The following is a 16,594-nucleotide window of genomic DNA, read 5'->3' as shown; positions in this document are numbered from 1 at the left end:
TTGCTCCGGACTGTCAGTGAAAATGTTGGAGTCCTTGTCGTCGGTCCAGCAATTAGATTTAGCTCCAAAATGAGCGTTTCAACCCGTTTAAAGTTTAACAAAATTTCGTTCAATGCTCGCAAAGTTTGTTTTACCCTCTTCGTGACTTTAATGTTTGGTATTCAAGAAGGCAGCTGGAATGATTTGGTGTTTGTTCCTTGTTTATTCAGGTTGGTGTGTTTATGTTTGATTTTATATACTTACGTTCCAAAATTCGATAAGCTCTGCTTAGACATTTTACTTTGATTTTTTTGCGGTGTTTATTTTATAAATAACAAGCATATACCCGTGTTAATCGCCCATCCACTTTTCAACCCATTAGGTACTCTTTACAGTTTCTAGTAGAGCTTTTTCTGATTGAGCTAACGACGCGATGTTATCCAAAGTCGTTCCATGCATACGAAAATGATTTGAAATTTGAAAATTATTTTTCTTTCTTTCTTATTTGTCTTCATACATTTTATTTTAATTTTTTATAAGATATTCTGTTATTCGCAGAGAAGAAAAATCATCAGATCAAAGATTTTTTTTTTATTCTTTACAAGTTAGCCCTTGACTACAGTCATACCTGATGATAGATGATGATGCAATCTAAGATGGAAGCAGGCTAACTTGTTAGGAGGAGGATGAAAATCCACACCCCTTTCGGTTTCTACACGACATCGTGCCGGAACGCTAAATCGCTTGGCGGCCAGGCAGCCCTGGCCCAATTAAGAAAACGGACCCCCGTCTTGTAAATCCACCGCGCATACCACTGCGCCACGGAGGTGGTCAAATTCACAAAATTGTTCATCTTGAGTAATAAATGGTGTAAATTACGATTAAACGTACCTACACCTTTTATCATTACTTACAATTTTTGAAAGATGCTGACTTTGTTTAATGTAAACATTAGCTGTGCCCTACGGTTTCATCCGTGTAGACCCCATTTTTGTGGGAATATCGAAATAAAAGTAGCGTGATAAAATCTTTGTGCCAAATTTACTTCATATCCGATAAGCCGTTGATATGATTGTGACTGAATTAAATATAAACAAAAAAGAAATTTACTGAATTTTTTTTCGCAATCGTAAAAACTAAAAACGTTAATAAGAAAAATAGATGAATGAAATCGGTTGCATGGTAATAGGGTTCAGAAAATGGCTTGAGAATACTTATTTTAGGAAATGGGAAACAAAAATCGTTATTTTTTTTATTTTCCTAGAATATTTTACGAGAAAACTCTCTATGCATGCAATTTGATTCTGTCATTTAGAGCGCCTACGCACGCGTTTTTTTTTTAAATTTACCTTTATGTTAAAATATTGTAAAAGATCCGGTTATACGGATCGGTCCTGAATTCTTCATAGGTTTAAACGAGTATAAGGAAGAAGAAGTGAGGAGACCCACAAAGAAATTGCAATAATTTCCATTGCCATTTGCTACGAATGTTACTTTCGCGTAGGTTACTTTCAAAAAAGTGAGACTTAATTTTATGGATGTATGCGACAACTGTCCTTGAATTTTAATTCATTGATGCAAATCTTAAAGTTTATTTACGGTTAGGTTCCGACATTTTTGGTGTGGCACAAGGCTGTGTGTTGCTAATTAATTAAGAACTTACCTAATAGCTTTCATTTAATATTCCTATACTTACTAGTTCAGTGGACATGACCTCTGCCTTCGACGAATCCGGTCTGATACACGTCAAACTTTTAAATTATGTGCATTTTAAGATTTTAAATATCACGTCTCTCAAACGATAAAGGAAAAACGTCGTGAGGAAACCATGCATACCTGAGATTTTTCTTAATTCTCTACGTGTGTGAAGTCTTCCAATCTGCATTGGGCCAGCGTGGTGGACTATTAGTGTAATCCTCGACTAGTCCTCAACAGTGAGCCGGGTGTGGGTTGTTCCGAATATGGGTTGTTAATGATGATACCATAACTATATTACTGAGCTACGTTGGTAGATAAAGCATGTCATTTCATAACTTATTCATTTTATATTAGGTAGGTATGTATTGTTTGTTTAAAAAATGTTAATCAAAATACATTAATTTCAATTATATTCGATTTTGTTTTAACTTATTAATATATTTATTTATTTTCATAAATTTAAGAACAAGCTTTTTTTTTTCAGGTAACTATAGTTTAAAATTGTATTTCGTATTTTAAAGTAATGCTATTTACAATTACTTTTACAAAGATTAAAAAGAATAATAAAATCTAAATTTATATGTGAAATGACTAGCGATTTATACCCTCATTTTTAAATTGTTGGTATACGTACATCGAGTTTGACTGCAGTATATTATCTTAGTAATAATATACTAAGTAAGATTTAGCTAAATAGGTACGTCGAGTTTGCTTTGAATTGTGTATTTGATAAATGTTGTTAGATGAATCCAAATCCTCCGTATCCATGGCGCATAGTTCATGACTGTAAGTCGATTAGAAGAGAAAGCGCATTGTTTACGGAGGTTCCGGAATTTCCAATGTTAGTTCGTTAGCAATGCAAGCTAATGCCAGCTTGGATTAACATGATTGACGTATTATGCAAACAATACGAAACTTTCAAATAGTTAACGGAATAAAAAGTCTATTTACTGTTTGCACGCTACATACTTATTTCTTTTTTATTTTAATGATATAATTTCTATTCAGTAATCTTTTTTGACGTGACAACGTCTTATAATTCGATGGAGCCGGCCGATCTGAAAAAAGATGACGTCATGCGTCGTTCTCTCGCTCTAGGGTTGCCAACTTTTTTTACAAGAAATAAAGTATATTCTGGTCTATGAAGATTATTAAACAGTATTTTAGAAATGCGAACATTTTCTTTTGAAAAATGCAACCATTCCATCAGTATTTTCTTATGACGTTGTCACGTTCAACTATCGCCAGTAAACCGACTTTACAGACAACCGATTTTTTTATTTTAGAGTTTTTTATCTCAGAAGGAAAAAACACGGAATCTTTATATTTTGTTGTCCGTCTGTCTGTCTGTCTGTTTGTCTGTCCGTTTGTCCGTCTGTCTGCCAAGACCATTTATTTTTTATTATGTGCATATTAGCACAAGCTAGATTTTTGATTTTTCGATTTATAAGAAAGAATTTTTATAGCATTTGAACGGAGTTCTCAGTGGGCGAGTCTAACTCGCACTTGACCGATATTTTTATACCACGAAAGGACTGCAGACCCAAGTTGGTAGGTATGTGGTTTTACAGAATGTCCAAGCGTTAAAGAGAGAAAAGGTCATGCTGCAGACAGACGGACTATAACTATTGAATTGATGATAAATTTTCCGTTTCCCGTAAAATTGAAGCTTTTTTAGATACGGAACCATAAAAATCACTAATTAAGATGTATAATTTTTTTGACAATTGCCTTTTCAGTTGCGGCAGTTAAATGGGATGCGCCTGCGCCCTACGACCCGGTGTGGTTAGCCAGTGTCCAAAGCCACGGCCCGGTGCCATCTGTCAACGAGACTCGGCTGTGGGGCTGGGTGAACAACCATGACGTACAGTTTAGATTGTTTACGAGGTAAATGTTTGAAGCCTTTACTTTCTGGGCCAGAGCAAATCTCAGATTTGGTCTCGACCCCGTTGTCAGAGGCATGCAGGAGACATTTTAAGTATGTCCACAATTTTAAAATTAGAAATGCCCTTCCGATTTTTGTGTTTCCTCACACTTATAATTTAAACACCTTTAGCAAGAGTGAACAGACATTTTCTAGGTAAGGGCGCTCCAACTTAGACCGCATTTATACTTTCCATCAGGCTTAATTATAGTCAAGCGTAAACCTATACTGTATAAAAATGGATAATTCCTTCTCTAGTGTAGGTTTATAATTAATCTGCGTCTATGAATTGCACGCCACTACCCGCTGTAGACTGATATATTAATATGAAAAATCTCGTTTCCATCAGTCTCATGGCAACCCTACGAAAAATAAAATTACTTATCACAAATTAAGGGTCTCTAGCTAAGGGTTGCTGCTAAGTTAAGTATCTGGGGATTGGGGATAAAATGATTTCTCATGATATCCTTCAGAAAATTTAAATAAATACGCTTTAAACTCGTAATTAGACGGTTTAGGGTTAGGTCAGGGTTTAGTCTTGTAATCTTCTTTCCCAAAGCCATGGCTAAAACTCCATAGTTGCTTAAAGTAGCACGAATTGTCAAACTTTTATAAAATGGCGACTTACCTACTTTTTGTTGTTTTTGTTATAAAGCACCCATTTGGTACTATATAAATTTACGATCTAGCCTACCTTATGTGACTGACTAATTAAAAATTGTCTTTAACCAAAACTTATAATATTATGTTATTTATGGTAAGATAATGTCCAACAACTTAATCTTAGTCTTTAACTAGCTATTGCTTCAAGTCGCTTTAGCATTGTAGCACTTAAGACTATAGTGTAGTGTTAAGTACATTGAAGATAGTGATAGCACTAGTCACTAAACACTAAAACTCAAATGGTTTGGTCCGTTTTGGTAAGTCTTCTCACTGTATCCGTGTAACGTTGTATAGCCTCGATGTTAACGTGAGTACCTTAGCACAGACTTTTTAGGTTAGGTACTTAAAATCCTCTCAAGTAGTGTAATAGCAGTAGTTGGAAGGGGAATTTTGTTCACATGACTTTTTAGTTGACATGTATAAAAATTGGTTTTTAGAACTGCTAGTGTATTTGTTTAAAACTATCCCATTTTTGTTTCCAGACGGAACCCGTATGAATTTCAACTTCTGAAAGCGAATGATTCATCAATGCTGCGCGAATCCAACTTCAACTTTAATAACAAGGTGAAAGTTCTGGCGCACGGCTGGCTCAATCACGGCGACGGTCCTATGCCGGAATCCATTAAAGAAGGTATCTGTATACTTTATGAAAAAAGCCATTTGAATTCTTCATTTCTTGCTGCTTCAGAATTTTCTCAGATTCATTTCGCGATTTTTTTAACGTAAAACGTCGGAAAGGTCCCAGGGTGAACTTTCTAATGCGAACGAACGTGGCGGGATGAAGACCAATCAGATTATTGGAAACTGAAGTGATAGAACTATCTTTTAGTCTGCTACGTGATCCGATTGGCCTTTTATCTATTGATAGACGTATAATATTGGAACAATTTACATAAAATATAAGAGATTATTGATTTAAAAAAAATATTTGATTTAAAGTTCAGTCTTTTATTGTACTACCGCCCGCGACTTCGTCTGCGTGGAATTCAGTTTTTCACAAATCCTGCGGGAACCATAAACTTTTCCGGGATAAAAAGTAACCTATGTGTTAATCCAGAGTAAAATCTATTTCCATTCCAAATATCAGCCAAATCGCTTCGCTGTGCAATGGAGGAACAAACACATTTACACACAAACTTTCGCATTTATGAGTATGAAAAGTGTGATGTATGTATTTATAACTATAAAAAGTGTGATGTATTTTTAACATGGGTTTTTCCTGACAAGCTTGGACAAGCTTATACTTATGTCTTAAAGTATATGTAAGCACATCTTAATATGTAAATGCGAAAGGTCACACGATATCTCGAAAACCGCATGACGTACAATGTTGAAATTTGTCAGGGAGGTAGTTCATAGGTAGTAGACGTTTACTAAGAACGGAATTTGCGAGAGCCGGCCCTCTCTGACTGATTAGGTCTAAGGGCGGGCGTCCGCTAGTAGACTATAAACCAATGTGTACTTAAGAAATCACTATATATCGATGAAGTTTTGTAAGTAAATATTATTCTAGGCCTATAATATATATTCGTAGCGGTGTGAAATTAAAACGGTCGCTGTGAATTTCGATTGAAAATTATTGCATTTTAGACACCAATAAAACAAAGCATAATACAACTTAAGACAGAGGGTAAAACAATTCGTTACGATACGTTAAAAATCAATTAAAATACGGTCAATTAAAAGACTGTGATCAAAATTAGTCGGGAGAAATGATTATTTTAACTAAAGATATGTACTTTTAATGGTCTAAGGCCTAAGGTCTAAGGCCTAAGGTTTGGGTGTACTCTTCTATAACAAGATCCCCAAGACTGTGATGGACCTGCCAATGCATAGCTTTAAGCAATGTGTTAAAAAACATTTGCTTAGTCGAGGTTACTACACCATCGATGAGTTCCTTAATGATAAAGTTGCTTGGAGCTGGATCAGCTTCCACCTTCACACAGGAAGTAAAACTATAAGAAATTGTAATATTGTCATCAATTGTAATTATAATATTATTGTTTGATTTTTATAAAAAGAGCAACTGTTGAGTTTCTTGCCGGTTTCTTCTCAGCAGAATCTACCTTCCGAACCCGTGGTAGAATCTTTACAAATAGTCAACTGACGTATCAAAAGTGCTTGTATACTGAGCTTACTTGAAATAAATGAATTTTTGATTTTTTGATTTTGATTTAAAAAAATCACCACAAAAAGTGATCCGAATTTAGTCCACTAAGTACATACATGCACATTTTTGTGTTTACTTATATTATATATTTCTGTATAGGTACCTATATAGTTTTTACATTTCTTAAACACACAACTTGACACTGTAGACAGTGTTTAGGTACTTATTATGTGTTAATAACTTTCGTTGTTTAATAATTGGCTACATGAAATCAAGACAATTATGCACATTTTGTCCGCCTCAATTTTGATGCGTTAGTGTCTTATCTCTAGTATAAAATATCTTTAGTTGGGTCAAATTTTATAGCGAGTGAACTTAAAATATTGACCATTTCGCGCGAACTGAATGCACTGTTCAACCGGCAATGTTGCAGGAAGCAGACTTAAGCGACGGAAGGTCGCAAAGTGCTGTTGGTTGGCTTTTAAATCTTTAATATAAATTGCTTCTCGTCGTAACGAGCTTTTGAACTACGGCTCATATAATTTACAGAGTGGTACAGGTGTAATTCCGTTTTATTGAAAAGCTTTGGACTTACAATTTCGACTCATTTGCAAAATAATTGAATTCAATATGAAACATTTTTTTTTCTGTTCATGTTATATTTACTCAATGTTATACGTTCTGTTTATTTTGGCTCCGTGGCGCAGTGGTATGCGCGGTGGATTTACAAAACGGAAGTCCTGGGTTCGATCTCCGGCTAGGCAGATTGAGATTTTCTTAATTTATACAGGTCTGGCTTCGGCCGTGGCTAGTTACCACCCTACCGGCGAACGCGACGTACCGCCAAGCGATTTAGCGTTCCGAAAAAGAGAAAGATTTTCATCCTCCTCCTAACAAGTTAGCCCGCTTCCATCTTAGGCTGCATCATCACTTACCATCAGATGAGATTGTAGTCAAGGGCTAATTTGTAAAGAATAAAAAAGTGCAAGTGCGAATTCACCTCTATAACTTTCTGTTTAACACGAAATGTACTCTAGAATGAGAAAGAGGTGAAATCGAAAATCGCACTTGCGAGTTATACAAACCATCGTTGGAGAATAGCCGTGTTGATCTAGGATTTAAAATATCTTATAAAAATTTTAATAAAAAAAATTCAACCGACTTCCAACTCTAAAAATTACTTTAACTAAAAAGCAAAAAATAACATCCTACCTATGTGCTACACTCTGATCAGTTTGAAGGCGGTGCCAAGTCAGTGATGTTTTAATTAAACACGTTTTAACTACAAAATTTCTGTGGTTCTTTTAGAAACAGCTTTAATTAAAACACGACACTGGCTTGGCACCGCCTTCAAACTGATCAGAGTGTAGCACATAGGTAGGATGTTATTTTTTGCTTTTTAGTTAAAGTAATTTTTAGAGTTGGAAGTCGGTTGAATTTTTTTTATTAAAATTTTTATTTTTTTATTTTTAGTGTTAGCATACCCACTGCGTCACAACCTATCTAAGTGGAAAGTTCTTATCAATACAAAATTATCAAGTCCAAACACAAGGTAGCTACTGTGAGCCGTCGAGGAGTTCTCTTCACTGTCCCTCGTCTTCATCATCAGACCCTTAATACAGTCACAATCCATCTAGGTGGTAAGTTCTCATCAATACAAATTGATCAAGTCCAAACACAAGGTAGCTACTGTGAACCGTCGAGGAGTTCTCTTCACTGTCCCTCGTCTTCATCACCAGACCCTTAATACAGTCACAACCCATATAGGTGGAAAGTTCTCATCAATACAAATTTATCAAGTCCAAACACAAGGTAGCTACTGTGAACCGCCGAGGAGTTCTCTTCACTGTCCCTCGTCTTCATCATCAGACCCTTAATACAGTCACAATCCATCTAGGTGGTAAGTTCTCATCAATACAAATTGATCAAGTCCAAACACAAGGTAGCTACTGTGAACCGTCGAGGAGTTCTCTTCACTGTCCCTCGTCTTCATCACCAGACCCTTAATACAGTCACAACCCATATAGGTGGAAAGTTCTCATCAATACAAATTTATCAAGTCCAAACACAAGGTAGCTACTGTGAACCGTCGAGGAGTTCTCTTCACTGTCCCTCGTCTTCATCACCAGACCCTTAATACAGTCACAACCCATATAGGTGGAAAGTACTCATCAATACAAATTAATCAAGCCCAAACAAAAGGTGACTGCTGTAAATCCTTGACGAGTTCCATCGTCTGTGTTTCGGCTCCATCATCAGACAAACTCCAAACCTTCATAAAATTGTAGTGGTTTAAAATACCTTATGGAAACACTAACAAACGTACTAGCCGTCTGTACAACTTTCAAAAGTTCCCCTCAATTTCTCCAGGATGCCATCATCAGATCCTGACATGAAAAAAATGGGACCACCCTGGAAGTAAACCCTACAAAACAAAAAAAGAATTTTCAAAATCGGTCCATAATTGACGGAATTATCGCTGGACATACATAAAAAAAAAAAAAAAAAAAAACATACATACAGCCGAACGTAGAACCTCCTCCTTTTTGGAAGTCGGTTAAAAATAAAGATTGACCCGAATAAGCTATAAGCTTTGATAAAAGGAATACAAGGACCCCGTAACTCGAAGTGAATGCATTATTCTGTTGAAAAGGCAGATGTTTTAGGTAAAAGAACTAAGCGGCGGAAGGTCGCACAGCGTTGTCGGTCGGCTTTTATCTTTTATGTAAATTGCTTCTGGTAATGACGATCTTTTGAAATACCGTTTATTCAATTTATTGCTAAATGAAAGTTTAAGGAAGTGTAATTTTATCGAGCAATTTGTATCTAATTGGCTTTATTAAGTCTCTTTTGTTTTTACATCTTCTTTGTGTAAATTAAATGTGGCACCTTGAATAAAACGGCCACTGTTTATCGTATTTAAATAGAAATAAATTTCCTTAGAGTTTGTTAGTTATATTTTTTAAATAATTTTGTTATTGCATAACACATTGCACATTTTTTCCCAAGTTATTTTAAACACTTACAGAAGAATATAGAAGAATTAATATTTTTCTGCATTCTCCGAATGATTAATTCTGTTTATTTCGCAATTCGAATTCGAATTCAGAATGTACCAAGATATTTTGTTTTAATAATAATCTTTTCAGAAAACTCCCTAATTATTTTCGAGTAGGTAAACTGTTTTCACTTTGGCAATTTTTGCGAGCGATGTTCCGAATTGATTAACACCTAGTTTATGTATATTTTTCCGTAGCTGCTAAAAAGCGTAGGGAAAACTATTATTAATATGAATTGATATAAACTGTTGTAATCTTAGTGCATAGGTTTTTCATGCAAAGTAGTTTGAAGACCCAAAATAAATTTTGACTTACTTTATTTTCGCACGAGATTTTTGAAAATATTGGCGCAGTAAACTTGTTAAGTGAATCAAATACGGAGGCTTGTTGTCTTGTTATTTTCACTAGGTAATTAATATGTACTCAAACTCAAAATTCAATTCAATTTCAATTTGGCATTATTTATTGAGAAAGAATACAATAAGGAACTTAAACTAACTTATCCGAATAACTTTACAAATCATGCCCACGTGGAATGGTGGCAAAATTACTGGCTGCATTTCCGCGCTGGACAGGCTGATCCTTTGCGCAAAAAATGAGCCAGCCCTTCTGTCACCAGTCGAGGCAACTTTAAGAGTGTGCAATATGTAATTTGGTAGTTACAAATGGTTCTGGATCTCAGATTCTGGAAAAGTTAGGAGCCTGATATTTGGGTAAATGATATTTCAAAGTGTTAGCTTCGTTATGACTATACAAAATATACAATTTGTTTTTTGAAAAATACATGTTTTGCTCACATTTTGCTTTCAATCTCAGCAAAAAGCAATCTTATTTTCTTAAATTTTTGTTTTGTATAGAAAATTAGGTATATATCTTGAACATCGCCATTTTGTTTTTCGTTATGTTGTTTAATTTACTTGCAATTAAGGTAAAAATGGTTTTGGCGCTCACGTCATAATATTTGCGCCGCGCGTCAATCGCTCCGTGCTTTTCACTCACGTGAAAGTCATAATTCGGCGTCTCGTTTGCGCTTCGAATTTTATCCATATCGTACCGACACGCTGCGCGCTCTTAACAAAAATTTGCACTTATTTATATTTCTATTTCAGCATACCTAAATGTGAGTGATCTAAACATTATCGTCGTAGACTGGGGTACCGCGGCTAATGTGAACTACATATTAGCCAGCTACAACGTAGCCTTAGTTGGAAGATTACTCACAGAATTTCTCAATTTCCTCATAAGTGAAGGCGTGTCAATGGACAATGTACATCTTATAGGACACAGTTTGGGAGCTCACGTTGTGGGTATAGCAGGTGCTTATGTCAAAGAAGGACCAATAGATACTATAACAGGTAAGTTATTTATTATAATATAACCAGTGGCTGATTTACAAATATGCCTGGCTATTAAATTTTTGCCGCCAATCGACTGCAATTCGACGCTATTGTTCGTAAACATTTTTATTACATTTTATCTGTCGGTAACATTGCGATTTTTAATATTTTTAGTACGTAGGTATAGAAAGACTAAAACATTGAAATTTTCATTGAAGTTTTCAAGAGTAGTTTTCTTTCTTACTGTAATAAAAGCTATTTGGCCAAAGTTACTGCCTTCTGAAATCTGCTAACCAAGGCAATTCGCCACTGATAAAACAAACATGAAAAATCGTCTAATTGATAGAAAAATACGCCATAGGTTAAGCCTTATAGGTTATACGCGTAGATAGGTTATACGCGGACTGCAAGTGACACGGTAAAACTATGCTAATTAGCAAACCCGAGCTCGGTCGCCGCACTGTCATCGCGCCGTTGACAACGCCGCTGAAATAATTTTTGCGTGCCAGTTGTAAACATCGAAGGTGGTTTATGTCTATCTACCTCGTTTTCTTTTAACATCATTGAGTGCATTACTACTTCTTGTGTTTGTTTTTGTTTTCTGTAGATGTTCTGTGAATTTGTTTACGTTTCTCTACTTTTGCGTGTGTGTGTGTGTTATCTGTATTGTGAGCTTTCTATTGGTGTATAAATATCTTAGAGTTAGTTATATTTTGTGAAAGTACATCGGAAACGCTTAGTAAAAACTACTTAGATATTTTGACGGGGTGATAAAGTTTAACACCGCAACACTGTTTGTGGTATGTACCTATTTATAGATAATTTTATTCTCTATACTGTAACCTACATGATGATATATGTTATTTTAAAATAAGTGCTATAGTTTTATCATGGTAACCAGTTTTATCACGCCGCAGAGCGGGCCATTTTGCGAGCGAGCACGAGCGGGCACTTATATGAGGAACTCTATTTATTTACTAAATGTACGTTTTGTTTGTGTACCAAAACCCAATTATGTGAGTCATATACGTAGTGATCGGGAAAATTATAGTAAGTGTGTCGTGAAGCATGATTATGAATAAATCAGTGGATGTTATTTTCTCTAATTTTGTTTGGCTTTTTGGACTAATAACATCGTCGCTTAGCAACTCACTAACATAATTAGATACAGATTGGTTGAATTAGACACGGTTGTAGAGGTACACGAGTATAATCTCCGTGAGAATACCTACTTTATCAGATTGATGTCAACCAATTTTTTTGGTGTTATGGATCGCTATCAACCCATAATCGGCTCACTGCTGAGCTCGAGTCTCCTTTCAGAATGACAGGGGTTTGGCCAATAGTCCACCACGCTGGCCCAATGCGGATTGGCAGACTTCACACACGCAGAGAATTAAGAAAATTCTCTGGTATGCAGGTTTCCTCACGATGTTTTCCTTGACCGTTAGACACACGTGATATTTAATTTCTTAAAATGCACACAACTGAAAAGATGGAGGTGCATGCCCCGGACAGGATTCGAACCCACACCCTCCGGAATCAGAGACAGAGGTTATATCCACTGGGCTATCACGACGTAGGTGTTATGGATGCACAGAGCTACATAGATGAACCGCAATCATAGATATAAGGATCATAAGGTCTTGGATTCAAGATCTGGGCTCTAATATTCAATTTAAGGATTTTCTTCGTTCTAAGAATTATGTTACGTGCTTGAAAGAGTCCATTTATCCCCCCCCCCCCCTCCTCCCGCTAATAAATACAAAGTATGTATCTATCATAATAGCTCCCACAGAACCAAACTACCCGTCGTACCCGTACCATAACATTCTATGCTCCTCTATTATCTATGGTTGGCTCTGCGTTCCTTGCACAAATATATCTAACACTTTTGTTACCATTTCAGGGTTAGATCCAGCTTTACCACTGTTCACACTGGGCAATAAAGATGCACGTCTAGACAAGCACGATGCGAGACATGTTGAAGTTATCCACACTTGCGGAGGTTATCTAGGTTTCGCAGCGCCTCTGGGACACATTGACTTCTACCCGAACGGTGGCACTCGCCAGCCTGGATGTGGCATTGATTATAGAGGTATATACCACAGCCTTTCTTGATGAGTACTTTTTTTTTTAATAATGAGCTTTACGGCTCTGGGTTCTAGCCCTTTTGAACCTTGATGAGTACTGTTTATCAACAAATTAAAAATGACGGTATAAATAACTAGCCATTTCACACCTTATAATAATTATAATTAACTTGTTCTTAAATTAACGAAAATAAATTTTATTAATAAGCTTAGAACAATTAGATATAGTTAATATATTTTATTTAACATTTTATAAACAAACAATACCTACATAATTTAAAATAAATAAGTTATGAAATAACATGCGTTTAAAATAACTAAGTTATGGAATGACATACGTTTTCTACCTTCATTTCTAATTTATTTGTTGGTAAATAGTACTCATCATCAGAAAGACTGTTGTATAGTCAAAAAGTAATATTTATTACCCCCTATGTCATGTCAAAAACGTTCTCCAGTCTTTGAACTCGATTACTAGTTATTCAAAGGTGCAAATTCATCAAAGGTGCTGTATCCAAATCATAAATTGCTAATTAACTTTTTTGAATGTACTTTGAAGAACATATCCAAAAACGAACGCCCGCCCATATAAGAATAACGCAACAAGCATCGTTATAAAATAACTACTAGTATTAGCATTCACCATTCAATCTTTTTACTTTAAAGTTCCTTAAATTTACATATTATTTAATGTTTATTATAGGCTTATGTGCCCATAACAGGGCCCACATGTTTTTCGCGGAGTCGATAATATCGGACGTGCCTTTCACCGCCGTCCGCTGCAAGGATTACGATGAGCTTTACTACGAGAGGTCCTGTAGAGGCACAGGCGAGAAGTTGATCATGGGCGGCTTTGATATACATTACGGGTAATCTTTTTTATTTATAACTTTACCGTAGATGGGGAAAATTCACGGAAATAATCATATATTTCCGTTGAAATAAAAAAAAAGTGTCTAAGTATAGGCTTAATGTACTACACATGCTCTAAAATAGCATGCTAAACCGTGCTATTAAGTATGCTCCGTACGAGTATGCTTTTCATCAGTTTACATTTGCTAGCAATAAGCATGCTATTTTAAGTATGCTCCTGAATAAGCATGCTCAAAGCAAACATTCCAATTACACATGCTAATTTGTATCTATCGCTCTCTGTCTATAGTATCGTGTTAGACAGGGAGAGATGAAGGTGAAGAGAATACAGAATAGCAATGCTGATCGACAAGCAAACTCAATAAGCAAACCTGCTCATAAATCGCACGACTGTTGATTCTTGAGCAAGCACGAAATTAGCATGCTCAATATTAGCAATGTTGCGATACATATGCTAATAAGTAGCAACTGCTCAACAGTAGCATGCTTTCGTGCTTGAAATGTTCATGTGTAACAGTAGTTTTACTTTATACTTTAACTAGCAGATGCCAGTGACTTCACCCTTTAAAAACAAGGACAATGAGAAGTACGTCTCTTGTTTTGTTTAGTTATATCTCGTAGGGAAGAGACACTGTTTTAGACAAAATATCCCAGGACTTGACTTTTTACGACACTTCCAAGAATTATCGTCTCAACTAATGTAGATTATTATTTTTAATAATATTTTTTTTATAAGCCAGTATTTTCACCGGAAATATTCTTTATGATAAAACATAACGTAGCTGCTTGGTGGTATTAATAAATGAGCTTCCCTGTATATTTAATTAACAAGCAGTAACACAAAATTGTTAACACGACTAAATTAACTTATATAAAACTTTGCCATTGTGTTAACAGAATACTTTACGAACGATCAATTCTGCTTAACAGCGAGGTCGAATCTATTGCCAGCGTTGTACATAAAGAACTTTCCTTTAAAGCAGAACAATGGCTATTTAAATCTTTGACACGAATGTACTGTGACTAAAGCTTCTCTTTTCGACGGATATAAATTTGTTTTGCACTGTATTTCTAGAAATTCTTATGCATTTTAGAGTTTTCTAATCTTATTTTTGAGCCTCCCAGATTCGTAAAATACAAAGTATAGTGCCTTAAAATAATTATGTAGTCGTAAATTATCGCAGACGTTTATCCACTGGGCTATCTCCGATTCCGAGGGGATGTCGGTTCGAATCTGGTCCAGGGCATCCAAATTTTCAGTTGTGTGAATTTTATGAAATTAAATATAACGGTGAAAGAAAAACACCGTTAGGAAACCTGCTTACCAGAGAATATTCTTCAATTTCTGCGTGTGTGAAGACTGCCAATCCGCATTGGACCAGCGGGGTGAACTATTGGCCTAAGCCCTCTCATTCTGAGAGGAGACCCGAGCCCAGCAGTGTGCCGAATGTGGGTTGATAATGATGATGATGATATAGCAATAATATAGCTTTGTTATTCAGTTAAACGAGTAGGTAAATACAAAGTAGGGTAATTTAAATTATATTATTATCTAAAATAAACTTCTAAGTGCTACCAAATCTACCACATATTTTTATCACCAATTTTGATAAATGCTTTATAAATATAATAATAATATAATTTTTTTTAAATTAATAAATTTTTTATTAATATTAATTATATTAATAATATTAATTATAAATAAATTTTCAAGGCAATGCTTTTAAAAGGTTCTATGTTTTAAGCTTTACCCGATAGTGTTACCCTGTATAAAGGTCTATTGTTTCATTTCAGGAAAGACGGAATTTACTACCTAAAGACTAGCGCTGAGAAACCTTACGCCTTAGGGGACGTAGCCCCGTGAGAATTAACTCTTCAGGCTACTGTTTCTTCGAAACTGGAAGACCAAAAACATAATTATACATCATACATACAACATAAGGTTATGAAGTGACGTAGCGGGCCTCAAATCAAAATTAGTTGGGGGCGCAATTAATGAAGGGTAAAAATTTCTCACAAAAGAAACAACAATGCTCACATAAAATAAATATGACAATGATTTAACCTATGTAGGATGTTTGCTACTTTTGGGCGCACTTTTATCTTTTTATTCTTTACAAGTTAGCCCTTGACTACAATCTCACCTGGTGGTAAGTGATGATACAATATAAGATGAAAACGGGCTAACTTGTCAGCAGGAGGATGAAAATCCACACCCCTTTCGGTTTCTGCACGCCATCGTACCGGAACGCCAAATCGCTAGTCACGGTCGAAGCCATGCACCAGCCAGACCGGGACCAATTAAGACATCCTTAATCGGTCCAGCCGGGGATCGAATCCAGGACCTCTGTGTTGTAAATACACTGCGCATACCACTGCGCCATTGAGGCCGTCACAGCCACACAATGACTGTGTTCAGTGTGTCCCGAATATTTAAAATTAAAACCACTAATTACACTTTTAATTAAATTAAATTTTATAATTTATTACCTAGTAAGTATAACCCATATGTATAGGTATTAGCATGTTGTTGTTGACGTGAAGGGTGACCTCCGGATTTTATAATTAATTTATCGCCAACTTCGCCAGTAAATTAATTTTTCATAAACGTTATTAATGGTAAAAAGTTAGCCGCGAGGCTACCTTGAGGCGCAGGAAATGGGTTCGGGCTTAATTATTGTTTATTCAAGCAACCTGTTTCGGGTTTATTCATCACTGATTTATAATCCTTCAGCAACGTCAATTTGTAGGCGTATTTCGTCAAGATATAATAAAGGTGGAAATATATTTGCCTGACGTGTCGTGTCGTGACGCGTGAACGTGAACAGAATCAGTATCATACATTTTGTATGGCACCA

At 35.7% G+C, this 16,594-nt stretch overlaps 1 protein-coding gene across 1 annotated transcript; it reads left to right on the top strand.

Moving 5' to 3' along the window:
• LOC112051799 (pancreatic lipase-related protein 2-like) lies at positions 1–16,111 on the top strand. Its single transcript, XM_024090592.2, has 7 exons — positions 1–209; positions 3,417–3,564; positions 4,747–4,895; positions 10,543–10,788; positions 12,680–12,868; positions 13,567–13,732; positions 15,531–16,111. Exons 1-7 carry the CDS (start codon positions 179–181, stop codon positions 15,598–15,600), a joined length of 999 nt encoding a protein of 332 aa, XP_023946360.2. The 5' UTR covers positions 1–178; the 3' UTR covers positions 15,601–16,111.
• The last annotated feature ends 483 nt before the right edge of the window (positions 16,112–16,594 follow it).

The sequence above is a fragment of the Bicyclus anynana genome, chromosome 1 (assembly GCF_947172395.1).
Source record: "Bicyclus anynana chromosome 1, ilBicAnyn1.1, whole genome shotgun sequence".
NCBI lineage: Eukaryota > Metazoa > Arthropoda > Insecta > Lepidoptera > Nymphalidae > Bicyclus > Bicyclus anynana.
This window is presented reverse-complemented; position numbering and strand designations above follow the sequence as displayed.